Raw genomic sequence first — 22,190 nt, forward strand, 5'->3', positions numbered from 1 at the left:
GATGGTAAATAGGACATTCTATGAGTTGGAGGGGGGGGGGGGAGGGTAAATGGACAAGTTGAGGAGTTTTTATGGAGTTAATGGGATAAATAGAACATTCAATGAGTTGAAGGGATAAAATAACTAATTTGGACAAGTTAAGAGAACTGGGGGAGCATTAGATCTTTAATAAACAAGTTTGTCCTAATCCAATATATTTAATAAACAAATTGATAGGACCCATTTAATAAATGAGTTGATATGACACAACCAATTTAATAAGTGATTTACTAAACCCAGCCCTAATTTTACACTTCTAGCCCCGTGAATAGACCGAAATACCCTTTGCACTAAATTTTAAAAAACCCAAAACCTCTCAAGAAGCCGAAACGATTTTTGCTCAAATCCGGACAAATTAGTGAGCCGAATCATGGATGGTGATAGAAACCGTAAAGGAAAAGCTAAAATGGTACGATTTACCGCTTTATTTCATTGATTTATGGATCGTTTTGGATCTGTTGTGATGTTTAAAAATTTCGGCCGGAATCGCAGTCGGGCGTATGAACATCACGCCCGATCTGCGGTTCGAGCGTATGAGTATCACGCCCGACCAGTGGTACGGGCGTGATAGCCACATGCCCGAACCAATGGTAGGACGTGATGCTCATACGCCCTAACCACTGATAGGGCGTGATGTGCATACGCCCGACCAATGGTTCGGGCGTGATTCCCTTACGCCCCCTTTTTTAATAAAAATTAATATTTTTTAAAATTTTAGTAAATTTAGTGTAATTTTAGTTTAATTATAGTAAACATTTTAGTAATTTAGTGTAATTTTAGTATAATTTAGTATAAATTGAGAATAACTATATTATAATTTTATTAGTTTAGTAGTATTTTAGCATAATTTTATAAATTTAGTATAATTTACATTATTTACAATTTTATTAATTTAGTGTAATTTTTTTTGTAGACGGAGCGGCCTACTAGGGGTGGGAAATCCATCCCGTCATCTGCTCGTCGTCTAGATATGGACGACGAGGATGATACACCACGGCATACGAGATTGCGTGGTATAGATATTTCTGGTCGTAGGCGGAGAGGGGCTGCGACGGAGCAGTTGAGGAGGGGGCCGATTGAGGATCAGGCCGATATTCATGGCTCAGAGGGGGCGACTGATTTTGATGACAGAGAGCCCGATGGCGATTCTTTTCAGGACTACCTAGATGTGGTAGCCCGGGCAGTGCGACAGTCCGCTGTTGCACATGATCGCGAGGTTGAGGAGAGCGATGAGCAGCCGACCCCGGGGAGACAGCCGACCCAGCGCGTAGGAGGTCGTTTTGCGAGTACAGGTATTTTTTAGTATAATTTTAGTATAATTTAGTATAATTTTAGTATAATTTAGTATAATTTTAGTATAATTTAATATAATTTAGTATTTTTTAGTATAATTTTAGTATAATTTAGTATTTTTAGTATAATTTAGTATTTTTTAGTATAATTTAGTATTTTTTAGTATAATTTTAGTATAATTTAGTATAATTTAGTATTTTTTAGTATAATTTTAGTATAATTTTAGTATAATTTAGTATAATTTACTCCCTCCGTTTTTGAAAAGATGTCATGTAATGAAATGACACACCCCTTAAGAAAATGATGTAGTACTTTACAATTTTACTATACTAACCCTATTAATTGCAATTTTATAAATCCAAAATTTATCTTGAAAAAATAAATCACCATAATTAATTCTCAAATCCCACCCCCTAAATTACATTACTTAAAAATCATTTACTCTCTAATACTCATACATACTCCATTATTTTGCTGTTGAAAATACTCCCTCCAATCTAAATTTTTGAATTGCAAACAAAATTTTCTTTTCACTTTCTCCATATTTTTTAAATTAAAAAGAAATGAAATATGCTTTGTGCAAGTGTCAAAAAAATAAACAGGTGTCAAGTGATTGAATGTGTTGGAGATACATTTCATGGGGCATAAGGAATGTGAAGGGGTTCATTGCTTCTAGCAAAAAAAAAAAATAAATTCAAACACTAAATGATTTTTGATGCAATCTATAACATCATTAATTAAATTGATTATATGAGTTCGTAAATGATGAAGGGTAAGATTGGAAAAAATGACTAAATATCTTATTGATTTGCTAACATGACATCCTTTCAAAAAAATAAAAAATTGCATTTTGTGACATCCTTTCAAAAACGGAGGGAGTAGTTTGTTAGGAGAAGTGTTTTAATATAGAGAGTATTTTGTAATAGTGTAAATAGATGATGTGGCAATGGTTGGAGTATCCAACCATTATAGTTGCTCTTACATTCACTCTCTCTCTTCTACTCCCTCCGTTTTTGAAAAGATGTCATGTAATGAAATGGCACACCCCTTAAGAAAATGAAGAAAATGATGTAGTACTTTACAATTTTACTATACTAACCCTATTAATTGCAATTTTATAAATCCAAAATTTATCTTGAAAAAATAAATCACCATAATTAATTCTCAAATCCCACCCCCTAAATTACATTACTTAAAAATCATTTACTCTCTAATACTCATACATACTCCATTATTTTGCTGTTGAAAATACTCCCTCCAATCTAAATTTTTGAATTGCAAACAAAATTTTCTTTTCACTTTCTCCATATTTTTTAAATTAAAAAGAAATGAAATATGCTTTGTGCAAGTGTCAAAAAAATAAACAGGTGTCAAGTGATTGAATGTGTTGGAGATACATTTCATGGGGCATAAGGAATGTGAAGGGGTTCATTGCTTCTAGCAAAAAAAAAAAAATTCAAACACTAAATGATTTTTGATGCAATCTATAACATCATTAATTGAATTGATTATATGAGTTCGTAAATGATGAAGGGTAAGATTGGAAAAAATGACTAAATATCTTATTGATTTGCTAGCATGACATCCTTTCAAAAAAATAAAAAATTGCATTTTGTGACATCCTTTCAAAAACGGAGGGAGTAGTATTTTTAGTATAATTTTAGTATAATTTAGTATAATTTAGTATAATTTTATTATAATTTAGTATAATTTAGTATCTTTTTAGTATAATTTAGTATAATCTAGTATAATTTTATAATTATCAGGGACAAGCAAACGTCCCAAAGGTAGTGAGGACGAGAGCTGGGTAGTTACTGCACCGGTTGCTGGTGGTCCCATTGATGGTTCCGTGATTCCTAGTTTTCTAGGACATGTTGCCTCACGGATGTTGGGAGGAGAGATTCGGTCGTTTCTGACATGCTACAACAGATCATCAGCATGCCGAGATTTGTGTCAGTGGTTTTCTGGTGCGTCATCCGAGGTAAGAATAATATAGTGTGTCAACATTTATTGTAATTCGTATTTTTAACTATAAACATACAAAACATTCTGTAATTGTATAAATTGTATATGTGCCATTTTACAGCCGAGGGAGATGATCGAGAGGACTGGTTTGTCTCACCTTCCACGTGCCATGTTCAGGAACCTCGACACTCCGCTATTGACTGCGTTCGTGGAGCGGTGGCAGCCCGATACGAACTCCTTCCACATGCCGTTCGGTGAGATGACTATCCAGCTGCATGATGTGTGGCAGATTCTTCGGATCCCGATCGACGGTCCGATGGTGTCCGAGTCTCCCCCTACTGGCTCGCTTCATGCCATGTGCATGATGATGTTTGGGGTGAGTCAGGCTGAGCTTTTGTTGCCGACTAGTCATTTATGGGGAGGTGGAGGTATATTTGTTGGGGCTGTACAGGGGCTTCTCGCCGAGGGTAGGGATGACGCTACTCGGGCCACAACGTGGATGTGGCTTATGCTTGGATCCACTCTGTTTGTTGACAAGAGTGGATATAGGATTAGGCCGGCCCATCTTCATGAGGTTTACAGCGGTGTCAGCGGGGCAGCTGGACTATCATGGGGGTCTGCCACACTAGCCATGTTGTACCGGCAGCTGGGGATAGCGAGCAGAGGAGACTGCTCAGGTATATGCGGATGTTTGACCCTACTGCAGGCATGGATATATGAGTATTTTCCGATTTTCCGGCCGCATAGAGGAGCTCACCTGATCCCAGCTGACCATGCCCGTGCACTGAGATGGGAGGTCGGGGTACCAGGCAAGACGACCGCCCGACTAGATACTTTTCGGGGGCAGCTGGATCGTATGACGGCGGAAGAGGTATTTTTATAAAATTTTAGAATTTATTTAATTATTATTTATAGTATATTATTTTTTTATTGAGTATTACTTTTTTCCAGGTGACGTGGTTGCCTTATGGTCCTGTCGCTGATGATGATCGGCTTCGAGTGTCCTACGCCGGTTGGATACGGTGTAGAGACATCGTCGAGCCGTATATGCCCGACCGAGCGCTGTGACAGGTCGGATATACTCAGCCTATTCCAGCTGAGCGTATTAGACCTGATAAAGCAGTACGGCCATGGAAGTCGTTATCGTACAGGCTCACGCATTCCTTAGTCACAGTTGAGGACACCTGGCGGAGATTTCCATCGGCTCGGGGCATTGATCGGAGGAGATGCCGACCAGTTGGATACGATCCCACTGCATGTGATCCTGCTTATATGGATTGGTATATGCAATATTCGCATCCCCATCTCCTTCATGCACCACAGGCTGGACCGGTACAACATGCTCGCGCCAACAGCGAATTTGTAAGTTTATTATTATTTAATATTATTATTTAGTATTAGTTTATATGTGTTTAATTTTTAATATTTATTTATTACTTTTTTTTTGCAGTGGGTTAGCTGGTTGTGGCGTGTCACCCAACTATCGGCTACCCACCGATCTGACGAGGATGTTCCACGCATTAAGAGGGAGATGGATGAGTTTATGGATGCGTGGCGTCGGGCGAGCTGATTTTTTGTTGTACACATTCATACATTTAAACACTTTTTGTTGTAGATATTAAATTTACTCTATTACGTTTATAAATGTTTATGTTTATTAATGTTTATTTTAATTTTTATGTTTTTAAATTTTTTTTGTTAAGTACATTTATGTAGTTACGGGCTTAACGGACTATTTACGGGTTTAACGGCCTATTTACGGGATACATAAGCTATTTTTTTGCTCTCTCGATACACGGACGTGTGAAGATCACGTCTTCCCGTGTGGTCGAACGTGATAGCCCTACGCCTCACCGTGTGGTCGGACGTGATAGTTCCACGTCCGATCACACGGTGAGGCGTAGGGCTATCACGCCCGACCACACAGGAAGGCGTGATCTTCATACGCCCCACCATGAGGTGAGGCGTGATGTCCATACGCCCGTGCATCGAGAGAGAAAAAAAATAGCTTTTTCCACCCCAAAACCTATAAAAGGGTAATTTCGTCCTTCCACGGGGCTAGGGGTGGAAAATTGGGGCTGGGTTTAACAACACCCTTTAATAATGGATTGATATGGCATAATCCATTTAGTAAACGAATTGCACATGTTAACTCGTTTAACTAGATTAACTAAATCTAATTAAAATACACTTAGAACTAAAATTAACATATTAGGATCGGATCTGTTCATGGGCTGGGCTGAGTCAGACCAGACTCAGACCGAACCTAACCGGATTTTACATCTTATTATTTTATCCAAGCCTAACCTAATCTACACTATATTTATATTAGACTCAAGTCGGGCTCGACTAGACTAAAAAAAACTAATTCTCAAGCTGGTCCGACCCGACCCATCCACCTAATATATTTATCTTAAAAGTTTTTTTAATATAACTTTTTAAATTAGTCATTATAAATAATAAAAATTAGCATATTAAAGTATTATTATAAATAAGAAAAAAAGTAATAACATACAGTAAAACCTCTATAAATTAATACTCGATAAATTAATAAACTCTTTAAAATAATAATTTCTTCTGGTCCCGACTTGGGCCAGTTCAAAAAATGATCAATTTTAATAAATTAATAAAATAATAATTTTCTGGAACAACCCCTTATAAATACATTGTATTATTACCTCTATAAATTAATAATTTCTCAAATATATATATATATATATATATATATATATATATATATATATATATATATATATATATATATATATATACTTGGGATAATTTAATAAAATATGAATCTATAATATTTTGTTTTTTCTTGAAATTTAAATCTAGTTGAATTTCATCTCTAACTATTCTCAGTGCATTCAAAAGTTTCGGTGTATCCTTGTCAAATTTTAACAAAAAATTGTAAAGAGTGGATGATGCTATAATTGCTTCCTTTCTTGTGACTGGTTTTAAAGGTACCAAATCATCTTCAGCTTCATCCTCAATTGAATTTTGCATAACGCTTGATACAATTTCTTCTAAATTTTGGACTTGTGAGCATTCATTGTTTTCACCTGGATAATCCAATATTTGATTGACATTCATTTGATTGTGGTAACCAAGCTGCCCAATTATTCCCTCAAGTTCATGAATGTCTTCTTCCGTGATTGCTTCCTCTAAATTCGTTGTAACATATTCATCCCCTGTACGAATTTTACAATGTTTGAAACAACTAATAATTTAAAATTTATTTTTAAAAAATTTAAAATCACTCTATAAATTAATAATTATTAATTTATCAATTAATTAATATCTCTTTAAATTAATAAAAATCTATGATCCTAACATTATTAATTTATAGAGGTTTTACTGTATTTGTAAACTATAATTTAATAAGGAGTTTGCAAGAAGCAATAAAATCATGCTTACACATGCACTGTAATGTTTTTTTCAAAAGTTCAATGTACATTAAAAAAAATTCAATCTGCTGTAATTTAAATTAGTTAATACAAAGGTCTAAATTTCATATAGTAAGGAAGGTGAGAATAATAATGGAATAATTAAAACTAACACTATAAATATAAATTAAAATATTAAAGGTAATTAAATTATATAGAATTATTTTATAGTTCGGACCAAACTGCGTTAGATTTGGGTTTTGAGATAAATCCAAGTTAAACCTATTTTAAGTTTGAGCTTTTACGGGTTTGGACTAGGTCGGGCTAAAATAATGTCCAAACCCAACCCACAAAAAGGAGTTAGAATTAACATCTTCACTAAACTTTACTTCATTAGCATTTATAACTCAAATTTTATGATCTCATTTGCCTGAAAAAAGCGGAAAAAGTGTGAAAACATGAAAAATGAAAAACAAAATATAGCAAAAAAAAAAAAGTAAAATAAAATAACGGAAAAAATGGAAAAAAACCCTTAAAAAATAAACAAATATTTTGAGGTTTTGTTTTAAGAGCCAGAATCTCATCAAAGCTATTTTGAGGTTTCGTCCTGCCTTTGAGACTCTTATTTTCTCCCATATTTATAGGGAGCAAAACCGCGTGGCGGATCGCTTGGCTGCTGCTGGGCATGGGGGGATGTTAGGTGTTTCTACCCTTTCTGTTCCTCCTTCTTTTCTGTTGTCTTCTCTCCTAGAGGATAGAGTTGAGGTCAGCCTTCCTAGACTGTTCCCGGGTTAGGTTTTTGTTTGTTTGTTTTTTCCTTTCCTTTCCTACCAAAAAAAACAAATACTTTGTTATTTTGTTGTTGCTTTCATTTTTTTTTGTTTTCATGATTTTTTCTGTTTTACGGTTTTTGTTGCGTTTTTTCCATTTTCACATTTTTTCTCCTTTTTTTATATTGTTTTTCCATTTTTCTATTTTTCACGTTTTTTTTGTGTTTAACATTTTCACATTTTTACCATTTTTTCCTCATTTTTCCATATTCATGTTTTTTTTTCATTTTTAAATTTTTCAGTTTTTTTTACTTTTTTTTAGCTTTTAGCGCCTTTTCACGTTATTCATAATTTTCTAGTTTTCACGTTTTTTCGTGTAATCTGTTTTCGTTTTTTCAATTTTTTTCATTTTCCACGTTTTTAAATGTTTTTCCATTTTTTTTGTTCTTTACTTTTTTTTTTTCACGTTTATTTTTCTTGAAACAAATGAGTTATAAGTTTTCATTGGTTTCATTTTCTCATTGTCTTAAAGCACTATTTTGCTTCCAACCCATAAAATGATGTGTTTTCCCCTTATCTATTATTTTGTGACATTGGTCCTTGATATAGCAATTAATCATATTTGATCCAATTTAGGTGGAAATTAATGTCTATATCAGAAGATTTGTTAAATATTTACGATTGATTATGGCTAATCACAACACAACTGTCATAATATTTCGCCAATTTGCTTTTGCCTCAATTTTTATACAACATTTTACACTTGAAAACCACTTGTTTCTTCACTTATACAATTTTGGCTAACATTGGCTCTTTTCCACCCGATTAGCACCCGATTAGCAACCGTCTCACTTAACAAATCCCTTTATATATATATATATATATATATATATATATGCTAATTTCCACCTAAATGTAATTGATTGCTACAGATGACAAACAATGCTTCAATCCTTTCTCATTTTGCTTGTTACCTTTTTCCAAAATTCATGCTCGTATCCTCTGAAACTAGCTTATACAATTAAAGATTAATGCATCGTTTTCAGCAAACATAACCAAATCAGATAAATCTAGCTTAGCAAAGTAGACAAAAGACAAAAAAAGAGAGACATTAAAGGCATACATGAAACAACAAGTAAATTAAGGTAATATCAACATTAAATGAACAAAATTTCACCAAACTTGTAGATCTACCAACCTTAGTTTTCTTAATAGCTTCCTCATAAAACTTAGAAGCTCTCTAGTCTTCATCAATCACCCAATTTTTCTATCTTCCCTTCATCTCTAAGCAATGAATGCACTATCACTTAAATATACCCTCAATACCAAAACTCCAATCTCCATCATTCCATTCCCCCTTTTCCCAAAATGAGGCCTAAAACACAACAAAATTCCCACCTTAAGTTGCTCATTTTATGTGTATTTCTAGCTTTCTTCCTACTCTTTATTTTAAGATCAAACATATCTTCCAAATCAGAACCCCCATCTCCCACTCCCATAATTTCAAAAACATCACCAAATTGCTCCTCAAATTGCAACAAAATCCCAAGCTCATTAGCTGAAGCACTGATACACTACACAACCTCAACAATCACCCCACAGCAAACCAAGAAAGAAATATCAGTAACATCAAAAGTTCTTGAAAAGAAATCACCCTGCAACTTCTTAGTTTTCGGGCTCGGACACGATAGTCTAATGTGGAATACACTAAACTATGGAGGAAGAACAATCTTCCTAGAAGAAGATGAGGCATGGATAGCACAAATCAAGAGGAGATTCCCAATGTTAGAATCATATCATGTTAGGTATGATAGCAAGGTGAATCAGGCAGATAATCTGATGGAAATGGGGAGAGGAATTGAATGTAGAGCAATTGGGGATCCAAAATATTCAATGTGTGAACTAGCATTGAAAGGATTGCCTGAAAAAGTGTATGAAATGAAATGGGATTTGATAATGGTGGATGCTCCAACTGGGTATTATGAACAAGCACCTGGAAGAATGAGTGCTATATATACTGCTGGTATGATGGCTAGGAATAGAGAAGATGGGGGTGAGACTGAAATTTTTGTTCATGATGTTAATAGACAAGTTGAGGATAAGTTTTCTATGGCCTTTTTATGTGAAGGCTATATGAATAAACAACAAGGGAGATTAAGGCATTTTACTATTCCTAGTCATAAGGTTGGTGATCTTGATAGGCCCTTCTGCCCTGAGTAAAATTATTATTTTTAGAGAAATTGAGTCTAATATTGTATTTGTTCTATTATTTGGATGTAGTTGGTTGTATGGTTAGATTATATAAACCATAAATAACATTCGTTATAAATCATTACTGGAATGTCTCTGGAGTGTCCCATTAAGAAAAAAGAGAACACTTATTTTGGAGTGACGGATACGTATCTTCAAGTGACCCCATTAAAAAAAAAAAGAGAACACTTGTTTTAGAGTGCCAGATTCATGTCCTCGAATGACCCTAAAGTATCCGGCAATCTATATTAACTTCCTAAAAGTGTCGATTCTTCCTAGATTAATTTCTATTTAGTATTTGTATAATAGATTTGATATTAAAAACGGAATCTGCAATAAAATTATTGGTCCTTGTGCCTAATCCCAAAAAGTTACACTATATATTTTAACATTTGAGTATTTCGTTATGACTTTATCACTGATTACGATTATGGGAATTTGTAAAGAAGTAGCTCTATCATAGAGTTATTATATTGAATTGAAGTGGAAACTAATAGAAGTAAGAGTGTCAATGTAGTCGAGAATGGATGGAGCCGAAGTAGAAAGTATGAGCAAGGTTGAGCCAAAATGGATAATATTACATATATAGAATAGAAGTGCCTTAAAGTTGCGGAGTCCAAACTTATGCCAAAACGGATAATATCTCCATAATATTTAGTTGCACTGTTAGAGTTAAACTGAGTGTCATAATTTTATTATGTTATCTATATATTCCACGTATAACAACAATGATAATACTGGCAAATAAATCAGTGTTAGTTGGATTGATTCTGTAAATTATAATATTGTGTGAAAAATTGATAGCGTTAAACAAACACTTCATTTTTTCCATGTTAATTCAGTCTTGTATGGGTTAATGTTTTCCAATATACTGAAACCTGGGTTTTTTAATCAAGAAAACGTCTTTCATCTTGTTGTTTGATTATCCAACTGTCTAAGTGTTGCTCATCATAATAGAATTCAAATAAAAACAAAATTATACTAATCTAATTTCATTATTTTGAAAAAATAGCCACATTATGGTATAATTCTTCTTATAATTCTTCCTTTTGTACCTTCATTAATATACATAAAATGTCCTGTTTGGGAATTAGCTGTTAGTTGATTACATTAGCTGATTTGACTAGCTGTTTGGTAAAAATTAGCTGATTGATAATAGCGGTTTGTGCAAAAAGATGAATAAGGGCATTAATTTTAGCGCAGGAGAAGAGGGAGTCTATCTATTAGGGTTAAAGAAGTCCATTAATTTTAATATTCTAAAACGCTAATTGAAAAAACTCATTTTAACAGCTTTTTCTAAATTAGCGTTTTCATCCCAAAACTCTCTCCCAAACCTCTCTCCACCAAACACTCCAATCAGCGGTTTCAGTGGTCAAACCTCTAAAATTGGTCAAAACCGCTCTTTTTATCCCAAAACGCTCTTTACCAAACATGGCCAATTATAACCAAAAAAATTGTATTATTCTTGCAATTTTTTCTAATTGAAGAAACTGTGTCACAAATGAAACATTAGACTGATAAATTGAATAAAAAAATATTTTGAATTTCGAAATCCAAAATAAATAAAAAAACTAAGCCTCAACAGGCAACTCAAATCGACAGAAAGGGATCGTCTCTCCTATTGGAGTGTGTTAGTCTTCTCCTCTGAGAAGGATTCTCGTTAGGGTTGAACCTACTACCATTGACGGTTCTTGCCGTTCTCACCGCCGCCGTCCACCACTACCCTCCCCTCACTGATTCGAAATACTAAACTCTGCGCCATGGATAAGGGCAAAGGAATTCTGGACGCATATGCGAAGTTGCGACTTGACGATGAAAAGGAAATCAGAATCATAGTTCCGAGTGATGATCTTCCGATAGACGAAAACCTGCCATCTCTATTTATCATCGGACAATTCTTGACGGCTAAATCTATTCACTTCGAGAGCATGAAGTGTACATTGGCATCGATTTGGCGCCCAGTTAAAGGCGTTACTATTACTGAAACAGACAGGGAAGGGCGATATCTGTTTCAATTCTATCATGAGCTGGATGTAGTCAGAGTCTTGAATGACGGCCCCTGGACATTCAATCAGAATGTGTTGATCATAAAAAGATTAGAAGTCACAGAACAGGCAGTCCAGGTAGAACTTCACAACTTGATTATCTGGGTACAAATTGCTGACCTGCCAGTGGGGTTTCAAACGGAATCCATATGCAAAATACTCGGAATTACCTGGGATTGTTCATTGAAGCGGACAGTAAAAACTTTACCGGACTGCGACGTAGTTACTTGCGTATTAAGGTAGCTATAAATATTCACCAGCCATTAAAGATGGGTCAGAAGATGAAACGAAGTGGAGGTGATTGGTTCTGGGTCAACTTTCGATATGAAAGGCTCCCCAGTTTCTGTTTTTTCTGTGGAATTATCGGACACTCCGATAAATTTTGTCAGCAGCTCTTTGATAGTCCGACAGTCTCATCCGACAGACGGTATGGTAGCTTCCTCCGAGCAGCGATCCGGCGCAATGGTAGCTTGGCTGGTAATGGTTGCGTGAGTCAATCGAAGATGGAGCAAGAGATAGGGAGGATAGACCAAATCGAGTGCACCAATTGGATGATAACACAGCAAAAGGACAGGGATCAGGCAAGGTAGATGCTCTTATTCGCTCCTTTGGTATGCAGGTGAATGGAGCTTCTGAAACACCAAGCTCATCTTCTCCAGGGAATCAAACCAATGAACCAAAAGGCCTGATACATGATTCGAAGAGGCCACGAAGAGAAGAGAAAGAAATGAATGTTAATGAAACAGAACAACCAAAAAACGAGTTTATGGCGGGCCTTGGGAATCAGGCTCGCCACCCCCAATGAGTATTCTTAGCTGGAACTGTCGTGGGTTGGGCAACTCACGCACAGTTCATGTTCTTTTGGATCTTATCTGGGTCCATAAGCCCATGATTTTGTTTCTAATGGAGACAATGGTAAAGGAAGAAAGGATACAGGAGGTTAGCAAAAAATTGGGTTTCACAAATTATTTTGCAGTTGAAGGTGTTGGTCACGGGGGTGGCCTCGTATTGCTCTGGAAGGAACATATCCCAGTGAACATAATTTCGTCATCGATCAATTTTATTAATGCTGAAATTAATATCACAAACCTTGTTCCGTTCCGATTAACAGGCTTTTACGGTTTTCCGGAGAGGAGTAGAAGGCGTGCTTCTTGGGACTTGCTGCGATCCCTCAAAGAACAAGAAGACATGGCCTGGTGCTGTATAGGCGACTTTAATGATATTCTGAATTGTCAGGAGAAGTGGGGAGGTCGTCCACAGCCGAACTGGTTAATGGATGGCTTTCAGAAAGCAGTTGAAGACTGTGAATTACAAGAGGTACAGATGATTGGACACCAATTTACGTGAGAGGTCGGGAGAGGGACGGATAGGTGGTTGGAGGAGAAATTGGATAGAGCATTGATTAATGAGAAATGGAAGAATACATTCGCGGCAACCAAACTCCATAACTTAACAACTGTAGCTTCAGATCATTCAGCATTATTATTGGATATAAAAGCTTGGATTCGAAAAACAGCAGTTAGGAGGTTCAGATTTGAAAATACTTGGTTGCAAGAAGAGCAATGTGCATCGATTATATCTCAGGTATGGCATTCCGATCCGCAAACACTAATCTCAGAAAAGATTGTGGGCTGTTCTGAAGCTCTCCAAGCTTGGAGCTCACAACTCGACACCAATTTCCAAAGGGTATTGGATGGCCTACATCTTCAAATGAATAAATATCGAGGCAGGCGTGATAGGTATGGTGCTGAACAATTTTCTAATGCATCTCAGGCCTACTCTAAGGCTCTTCGCCAACAAGAAGAGTTTTGGAAACAAAGGGCGAAATTGTTTTGGCTCCGTGATGGCGATTCAAACTCCAAATATTTCCATGCTTATGCCTCTGATAGGAAACGATGGAATGGATTTGATGAATTGAAGGATGAGACGAGGCGGCGATGTGTATGGGGTGATGGTCTAGAAGCTTTGCTCACTGATCATTTTGAAAAAATCTTTTCAAGCTAGGGGACTGAAGATGCGGATATTCTGCGCTGTGTTCGGTCGAAATTGACTGAGAATCATCAGGACATCCTTGCGCAACCGTTCACGGCAATTGATGTAAAAACGGCCTGCTTCGCTATGCACCCGGACAAAAGTCCAGGCCCCGATGGTCTAAACCCTGCGTTTTACCAAAGTTTCTGGCATATTGTTGGCCAAGATGTCAGTAAGGCTTGCCTCAGTTTCCTGCAACAGAACCAGTTACCCCCTCACTTGAACGATACACTCATAATACTCATTCCGAAAAAACAGGAGGTTCAATCTGCTTCTGACCTAAGGCCAATCGCTCTTTGCAACGTTCTATTCAGAATATTATCTAAGATGTTAGCAAACCGTATCAAACAGGTACTTCCTGATATTATCTCGGCTAATCAAAGTGCGTTCATCTCTGGCAGGCTCATCACTGACAACATTATAGTAGCCTGTGAAATAGTTCATAAACTGAAAGGTATGAGATAAGGAACCAATGGCTCAACGGCACTAAAATTAGATATGAGCAAGGCTTACGATCGAATTGAATGGAAATTCCTCGAAAATATGCTTCTGAAGATGGGTTTTTCGAGTATCTGGGTTCAGTGGATCATGCTAAATGTATCAACAGTATCCTATACGATTTCTCATGAAGGCAGAGAACTTGGTCCTATCATTCCTCAACGAGGATTGCGACAAGGAGACCCACTTTCCCCTTTCTTGTTCCTAATATGTGTGGAGGGCTTATCTGTAGTTCTGTCAGCTAGAGAAAGGGAAGGGCGGATTCATGGAGTTCAAGTAGCCAGAAATGCTCCAAGGGTATCCCACTTACTGTTTGCAGATGATAGTCTGTTATTTTTCAGAGCTAATACAGAAGAGGTACAATGCATTCAGGAATGTCTGACAGCTTATGAAAAGGCATCTGGACAGTGCGTAAACTTTCAGAAATCATCACTCTTCTTCAGCTCAAATACCAATCAGACGAATCGCAAAAAGGTTTGTGATGTGCTTCGTGTTACTGAAGTCGCGACTTTAGATAACTACCTTGGGGCTCCAATTGATGTGGGACGGAGCAAAATGAGAACCTTTGGTTTTTTGAAAGACAGAATTTGGAATCGTATTAGCAATTGGAAGGAGAAATTCCTGTCACGTGCAGGTAAAGAGGTCCTCATCAAGTCGATTCTACAAGCTATTCCTACATACATGATGAGCATTTATCTGATGCCTAAAGAACTGTGTGATGATATAAATAAGCTACTTAACCGATTCTGGTGGAAATCATCAGGGACACTCTCAACAGGAATTCACTGGAAAAGCTGGGAAAATATGAGCTATCCGAAGTTTAATGGAGGTATGGGATTTCGTAATCTTCATCAATTCAATCTCGCCTTATTGGCAAAGCAAGGGTGGAGATTACTGCAAGATTCAACTTCACTGGTAGCCAGGGTATTACAGGCAAAATACTTCCCAAATGGAGATTTCCTCCAAGCAGGAATTGGCCATAATCCTTCTTTCATCTGGCGTAGCATTATCGCAGGACGGGAACTAATTAGTGCTGGCATTCGCTGTAAAGTGGGTACAGGTTCATCAATACGGATTTGGGAAAGCCCCTGGCTCCCAGACCCAGGAGATCCATTTCCTACCAGTTGCGCACCTGCAGACTGCAATATGGAGTTTGTCAGTGACCTGCTGCAGGAAGATGGTTGCTGGGATGAAAGCAAACTGCAGACATGCTTTAATGACCGTGATTTGGGATTGATTCGAGAAATTCCTCGACGCAGACAGGGGAGCAATGATTCGTGGTTTTGGATTCATTCACCTAACGGGAAGTACTCAGTAAAAAGTGGCTACTTGACAGCGGCAAATTCTGATCCTCATTGGGTTAATAATCCAAATCTGATTAATTGGAGATTATTGTGGAAATTGCAGGTAGCCCCTAAAATCAAAAACTTCCTGTGGAGAGCTCTCTCTCGATGTCTTCCATCAATGACCAACCTTAATAATAGACGAAGTACTCTAGCCAATATTTGCCCGGTTTGCAAGATGTCGGGTGAAGATGAGAGCCATATCTTCCTATCATGTCTATTTGCAAAGCAGGTTTGGGGATTATATTTTTTCTGATAGCCGTATGGAAAGGGAGAATGACTTCTTCAGTTGGTTTGATAATTCACTGAACTCGCGAATACAAACAATTGAGATGATTGCTATGGTTTTATGGCATTTATGGAAGAATCGGAACCAGGTGGTTTGGAAAAACAAATTCAGCCTACCTGGTACTGTGTTGTCCGCTGCATTCTTTGATATGCAGACGTGGAAGACCTGTCGAATGAAACCAGCAATAGATGGAATGGAAGCTCAACCAACAGATGATTCATCGCTGAACAAGTGGAGAAAGCCGCAGCAAGGATTCCTGACCTGCAATGTAGATGCTGGTTTACAACAGGAAGCAAATTACGCATCCTATGGTATGCTGATACGGGACCATAACTGGCTCTGCTGCTTTGCACGGAATGCTGGTATGGATATGGTACGTAATCCGGCTATGGCAGAGGCTCTTGCCATCCGTGAAGCTCTAAGCTGGATTAAACGCCTCGGACTCTCGAGAGTAAACGTTCAATCAGATTGTCTTAATGTGGTTCAAGCAATACAACATCAGAATTTTGATCTTTCTTATTTATCAGATGTTGTTCAAGAGTGTTATTTAATTTTACGAGATTTGGAGTCTGTTTCAATCTCTTATGTTCGACGATCAGCGAACCTCGCAGCACATTTGCTTGCAAAATCTGTTAGTTCAAAAACTGATCGCGGTGACTGGGCATGTCCTCCACCGTTCCTTACCGATGTTCTTGCTTCTGAGTTAATCTAATTCATTCATTCTTTCAAATAAAAAAAAAAAATCGACCGAAAGGGCAGTAATGACTTTTGCTCAACCATTCCAAAATGCAACCCTTATGAAAAACATGATCACAAGGCATTGCAACACCATTCTCACTAATCTCCTCCAAACATATACCGCAATTCTCCTTCTCCGTCACCACTTTCCCGGAATTCACGATCCTCTCAATCGATTCCTTGGCCGCCGGCACCATACCGTAGTTTTGTCTCTCCAACTCCCTCCGCGATAGCTCCAACATTAATTCCCTCTCCGTAACACAATAAGTCTTACTATAAACAATCTTGAACATCAACGGCAACACCTTCAGCTTCTGAACAATATCAGGGTTTGATTTTATAATCCCCAGGACATTTTGAATTATCTGCCAAATCAATGTTTTGTGATGACGAAATTCAATCCCTAAAACCCCCAATTTGTGGGAAAGATGGAAGCAGAAGATTTCAGTGTTGTTCTTCAATATATCAAAGTTTGATTTAAAAGGAACTTGGACAACTTCATCGTTTGTCAATCTTGGCCAGTTAATAAATCCACCGCTCTCTGTTAAACACTCGACCGTTTTCTGGATTTGGTAGGAGATGTTGAAGAAAAATTGCAGGGAAGATGGGTTCCCGGGATACTCCGGCGCCCACTCTGCCGGAATTTGTATCGTTTTAAGAGACATATCCTCCCTAACCCTATCCATGTTTACTTGAGCAATTATGAAGTTGAGATGATTGATCGTTATGTTTAATGGAAAGATTGATTGTTATATATAATTGTACAGTTGTTCCTAATACGGAAAGAAGAAAGGAATTCGGATTAGTGTTCAAGTAATTAAAGATTAACTATCATCATCGTCTCCTTGTAGAAAAAGGATTTCCAATTCGATATGCATAATGAGGAGATTTATAATTAAGCAAAAACTCATATTTTACCCCTCATTAATTCAGATTTTATCAATTAAACCAATGATCTTTCGAATGTATAAAATACTAACACTTAATTTTATACCCAGTAGAAACAGATGCTTTTAACCTCTCCACCCTACGTAGGGGTGCTGAATTACGATTGCCCTTTTAAGAGTCAAAATGAAAGTTTTGGCTCATCTCATTTATTATTATTATTATTTTTTTTTCTTACTTTCTCAATTTGAAGCACAAGTTGTGGTAGGAATTCATACTTGGAGCTAATTTTTCAAAGTTTAGCTTATCAGGGTAGGGCAAATTTTTTCCAGCCACCAACACCTTAAAAGCCTATCATTTTTATATATACCTAATACTCCTTCAACCCTTTTAACTTGTCCAAATTGATCATTTTACCCATTCAACTTATCAAATGTCCTATTTACCCCATTAACTCCATAAAAGTGGTATTTCTCACTCCCTCAACTTATCCATTTATCCCCACAACTCAAATTCGGATTAGTGTTCTCATGATCGTCTCCTTGTAGAAAAAGGATTTCCAATTCGATATGCATAATGAGGAGATTTATAATTAAGCAAAAACTCATATTTTAGCCCTCGTTAATTCATATTTTATCAATTAAACCCATGATCTTTCGAATGTATGCAGTGGCGGAACCAGGATCCCGGATGACCCGGGGCTCAAACATATCAGTAAAAAAAATTTCAAAACGTAAAAAAAAAAAAAAATCGAAAAAAATCGTGCAGTTGACGGTAAATTTTTAAAATCCAACGCGTTAAAACTGTAAAAATGTTATTATTATTTTTAGAAACTAGCATTGAACTAATAGAAAATTAAACATGTTTACTTTTTTTTAATGGTAAGCATCCTTAACTATCTCATTTACCTTTAAACATTGAAATAATACTACATAGAGTCAGTATAATTCTCTCCAAAATAGTACCGGACAACATTACTAAATTTTTTTTTCTCAATTCTCCGGCGACTAGCCGGGGCTCGAGCCCACCCTAACCCCCTTGGTTCTGCCCCTGAATGCATGCATGCATGCCCTTGATTTAATTATTTAGATAATTATAAAAATAAAATTTGTGATTTGGTCAATTTATAAACACAATCGTCTAGATTTAAAAATTGATAAACATATACCTTAAATATTATGTTAGCAAAAAGAGTATAAAATACTAAAGGGGCGTTTGGTTCACAAAGGGTAAGGGAAAAGGAATCAAGAAAGGGAAACTAAAGGAAAGGAAAGGAATACGCATTAATTTCCCTATGTGTTTGGATATGTTTAGGAAAGGGAATAGGGTAAAGGGAATCCAATTTTCTAGAGGGATTGGGGTACTAATGAGCTTAACCTAAAGTGGAGTAAACCCATAATCTAAAATGGGTAAAGAGAATGAATTTTTTTTTAAACAAACAAAAACAAAAGGAATGAAACCCTCCCATTCCCATTTCCATTCCCATTCCCATTCTCATTCCCATTTCTAAAGATCTCGAACCAAATATCCCCTAACACTCTTAGGGGGCATTTGGTTCACAAGGGGTAAGGGAAAAGGAATCAAGAAATGAAAACTAAAGGAAAGGAAATGAATAACCATTAATTCCCCTATGTGTTTGGATATATTTAGGAAAGAGAATGAGGTAAAGGGAATCCAATTCCCTAGAGGGCATGAGGTAATGGTTTAACCTAAAGTGGGGTAATGGCTTGACTTAAAGTGGGTAAAGGAAATGTGTTTTTTTTTTTTTGTAAATAAACCAGAACAAAGGGAATGAAACCCCATTCACATTCCCATTTCTAAAGACCCCAAACCAAACGCCCCCATAATTTTATACTCAAGTGGAAACACATGTCTTTAGGCCTCTCCTCCCCCGTATCTCCGTACAATTTCATGTGGGGGTGCTGAATTACTATTTGCCCTGTTAAGAGTCAAAGCGAAAGTTTTGGCCCTTAACAAGCCAATTTTTGTTTTTTTGAAATTGATAACATTTTTATGCTTTTTTATTTTTAGTTATAAAATTTTATAGTTTTCAGAAATTAATTTTCTTAGTATTCAAATTAAGAAATTGTTTTTTTTATTAAGAAAAGAGATACAATAAAATAAGTTTGAAAGTGTTAAATAAGGTGCAAAAATACCCCTAACGTTTATACCTAAAAATAATTTTACCCTTAATGTCTAAAATGGTACAATTTTACTTTTAATGTTGGCAGCAAAGATTAATTTTACTTCTAAGATTGACAAGTTGAGTCAATTGGAGAAATTATTCATCAAATTGTATTCTCAGTCTTAAGTCTTGTCATCTACACTTCATATTGCATTATTTTATCTTTCATTAGTAACAAGACACAAACATATGATTAGACATGATTTTTTAAAAAAAATTAAAAATACACTGCATTTTGTTGGAGAAAAAAATTCAAATATTTCACCGAATTTAAAAATATTAATGTTCAATTCTCTTAATAAATCATAAAAAATATGAAATCTTTTTTTAGAACCATCTTACATAAATTGGTGCAGAAAAAGAAACAAAACAACCGTGTTTTATAATAATGTCTGAAATTATCCCAACTTGCCAACGCTAGGGGTAAAATTGCTCTTGACTGCGTTAGAGGTAAAATTGCATCATTTTAGACGTTAATGGTAAAATTGCTATTGTTTGTAAATGTTTGGGGTATTTTTACACCTTATCCCTTAAAATAAAGAGTCCATTAAAAATAATTAATAATAGTAACATAGTTTATAATTATTTGGATCTATTACGAAGTTCCATTGTATCGGGCTCCTCAATCATATCATCCTTGAGATTATGGATTTCGAGATCTTGCTCGTTATTATTTGACATTCTTTCTTCTCCCCCCTAATGTGACATCAACTACATTTTTCAAGTCCTCTGATTGAGGAGTGGATTTATTTTGAGTACTATCCCCTGAAAGTTGATTGCCCTTAATTTTAAAAATATTTCGAGGATTTTGAACTAAAGATCTAGAGGTCACGGAATGGAGTTTATATTAAGCATCTGGGCTTCTATGTTACTTGGAGGACCCCCAATTTACATTTGGACATGTGTATTGTGACTCCACTTAATAAATAAAATAGTAGAACATGTTATAATATGTGTGGGTTCATGTTGCACATGACAAAATATGTATAAGAGGTTTTCCATTTGACATGAAGAACCAAGTGCTTCTAATAATTTCCCCACGGAATGGGATCCATGCTCACCGCTCCAAATGTTGGGTCTTGTTCAATTCTCAAGTTAGATTTCTTTGGCTACTCTTTGAACTAGGGTAAGAGGTCAACAATCGACAATTATTTTGGTAGTTCTTTGGTGGGGGCAGTGGGGACGTGGAATGGTGCAAGGTGTATGACATGCACAATGAGAAGCTTGTTGTTCTCATGATGTGTGTTTTTTTTTTAATGAAATCATCTTCCCTTTTTAGAAGGGTTATTCTCCTTCGTTTACTTCTCATCGCGTTTGCCCCTACTATCTCAAGAACAATCTACAATTGAGACAATTCCTACTAACATAAAAAAAAAAGACTATGAGATAAGCCATATGCGTGATGGCCAAACAGTAGGGGTGTTCAAAAGCCAAACCAGGCCGAGATAATCGATCGAATCGATGAAAATCAATTTTTTGGTTCGGTTATTTGGTCTATTTATTCGGTTTTGGTTATAATATATATAATATTTCGATAATTTCGGTAGGTTCGGTTTTTTATAATAAAATTACTGAATTAATTGAACCGATCGAAATAAACTCTAAATAGATTTAGAATGATAACCAGAGGACTAATAGTTTTCTAAGTTTTCAATTAATCAATTTTATTGTGATTAAGAAAAAACTTTTCAATTTGTACGTTTTTAAACAGAAATAACATGATTTATAACATATTATTCTCATATTCTCTCCAACTGTCTATTAATTTCTAATTGTAATTCACAAAAATATAAAATTTATAAAATTCATTAGTGTTGAAATAGTAGTCCATATTAGTCATGTTTTCATTTTTTTTTAATTTCAATATTCAATTCAAATCTGACATTATTCTAGTCACTATGAATTCTGAAATCAAATTTTTTTTTTGTTTTGAAGAAAAAAGCAACGTAATTAAATGACATGATTTATATAAATTTGTTAAGCTTTTATTGAAATTAAATTAATTAACTTTTTTATCTATAATTAATTTTAATTTAGTAAAAAATGTGGTGAAACTGATAAACCGAGCCGAATTATTCGTTCCGTTACGTTCGGTTTGTTATTATTATTCGGTTAAATTCAATATAATTATTTAGTTTTCGGTTATTTCAGTTCGGTTTCTAATAACCGAACCGACTGTTGAACACTACTACCAAATAGGTTATTTCTCCCATTGAAATCGGTCAAGAAGAAGAAAGAGAGTAGGAGGAATTAAGTTTGTTTGTTATTGTTTTGGTTTTTAAACCCTATAATATTTTGATACCATAAAACGGTTAATATTTTCAAATAATTCTTATTATATTAACGTGAGTATTTTGTGATGATATCAAGAGTGTAGGTAGAAAAGTGATAATTATTTAAAATCTTAGAATGTTTTGATACCGTTAATATTCTGAAATAATTCTCACTTTTATTAACATGACTATCACGTGAC

At 35.8% G+C, this 22,190-nt stretch overlaps 1 protein-coding gene across 1 annotated transcript; it reads left to right on the forward strand.

The window, feature by feature from the left end:
* Positions 1–8,814: 8,814 nt before the first annotated feature.
* LOC136226897 (glucuronoxylan 4-O-methyltransferase 1-like) lies at positions 8,815–9,972 on the forward strand. The gene has a single exon (XM_066015575.1). It carries the CDS (start codon positions 8,822–8,824, stop codon positions 9,671–9,673), a length of 852 nt encoding a protein of 283 aa, XP_065871647.1. The 5' UTR covers positions 8,815–8,821; the 3' UTR covers positions 9,674–9,972.
* The last annotated feature ends 12,218 nt before the right edge of the window (positions 9,973–22,190 follow it).

This window comes from Euphorbia lathyris, chromosome 4, assembly GCF_963576675.1.
Source record: "Euphorbia lathyris chromosome 4, ddEupLath1.1, whole genome shotgun sequence".
NCBI classification, from domain to species: Eukaryota; Viridiplantae; Streptophyta; class Magnoliopsida; order Malpighiales; family Euphorbiaceae; genus Euphorbia; species Euphorbia lathyris.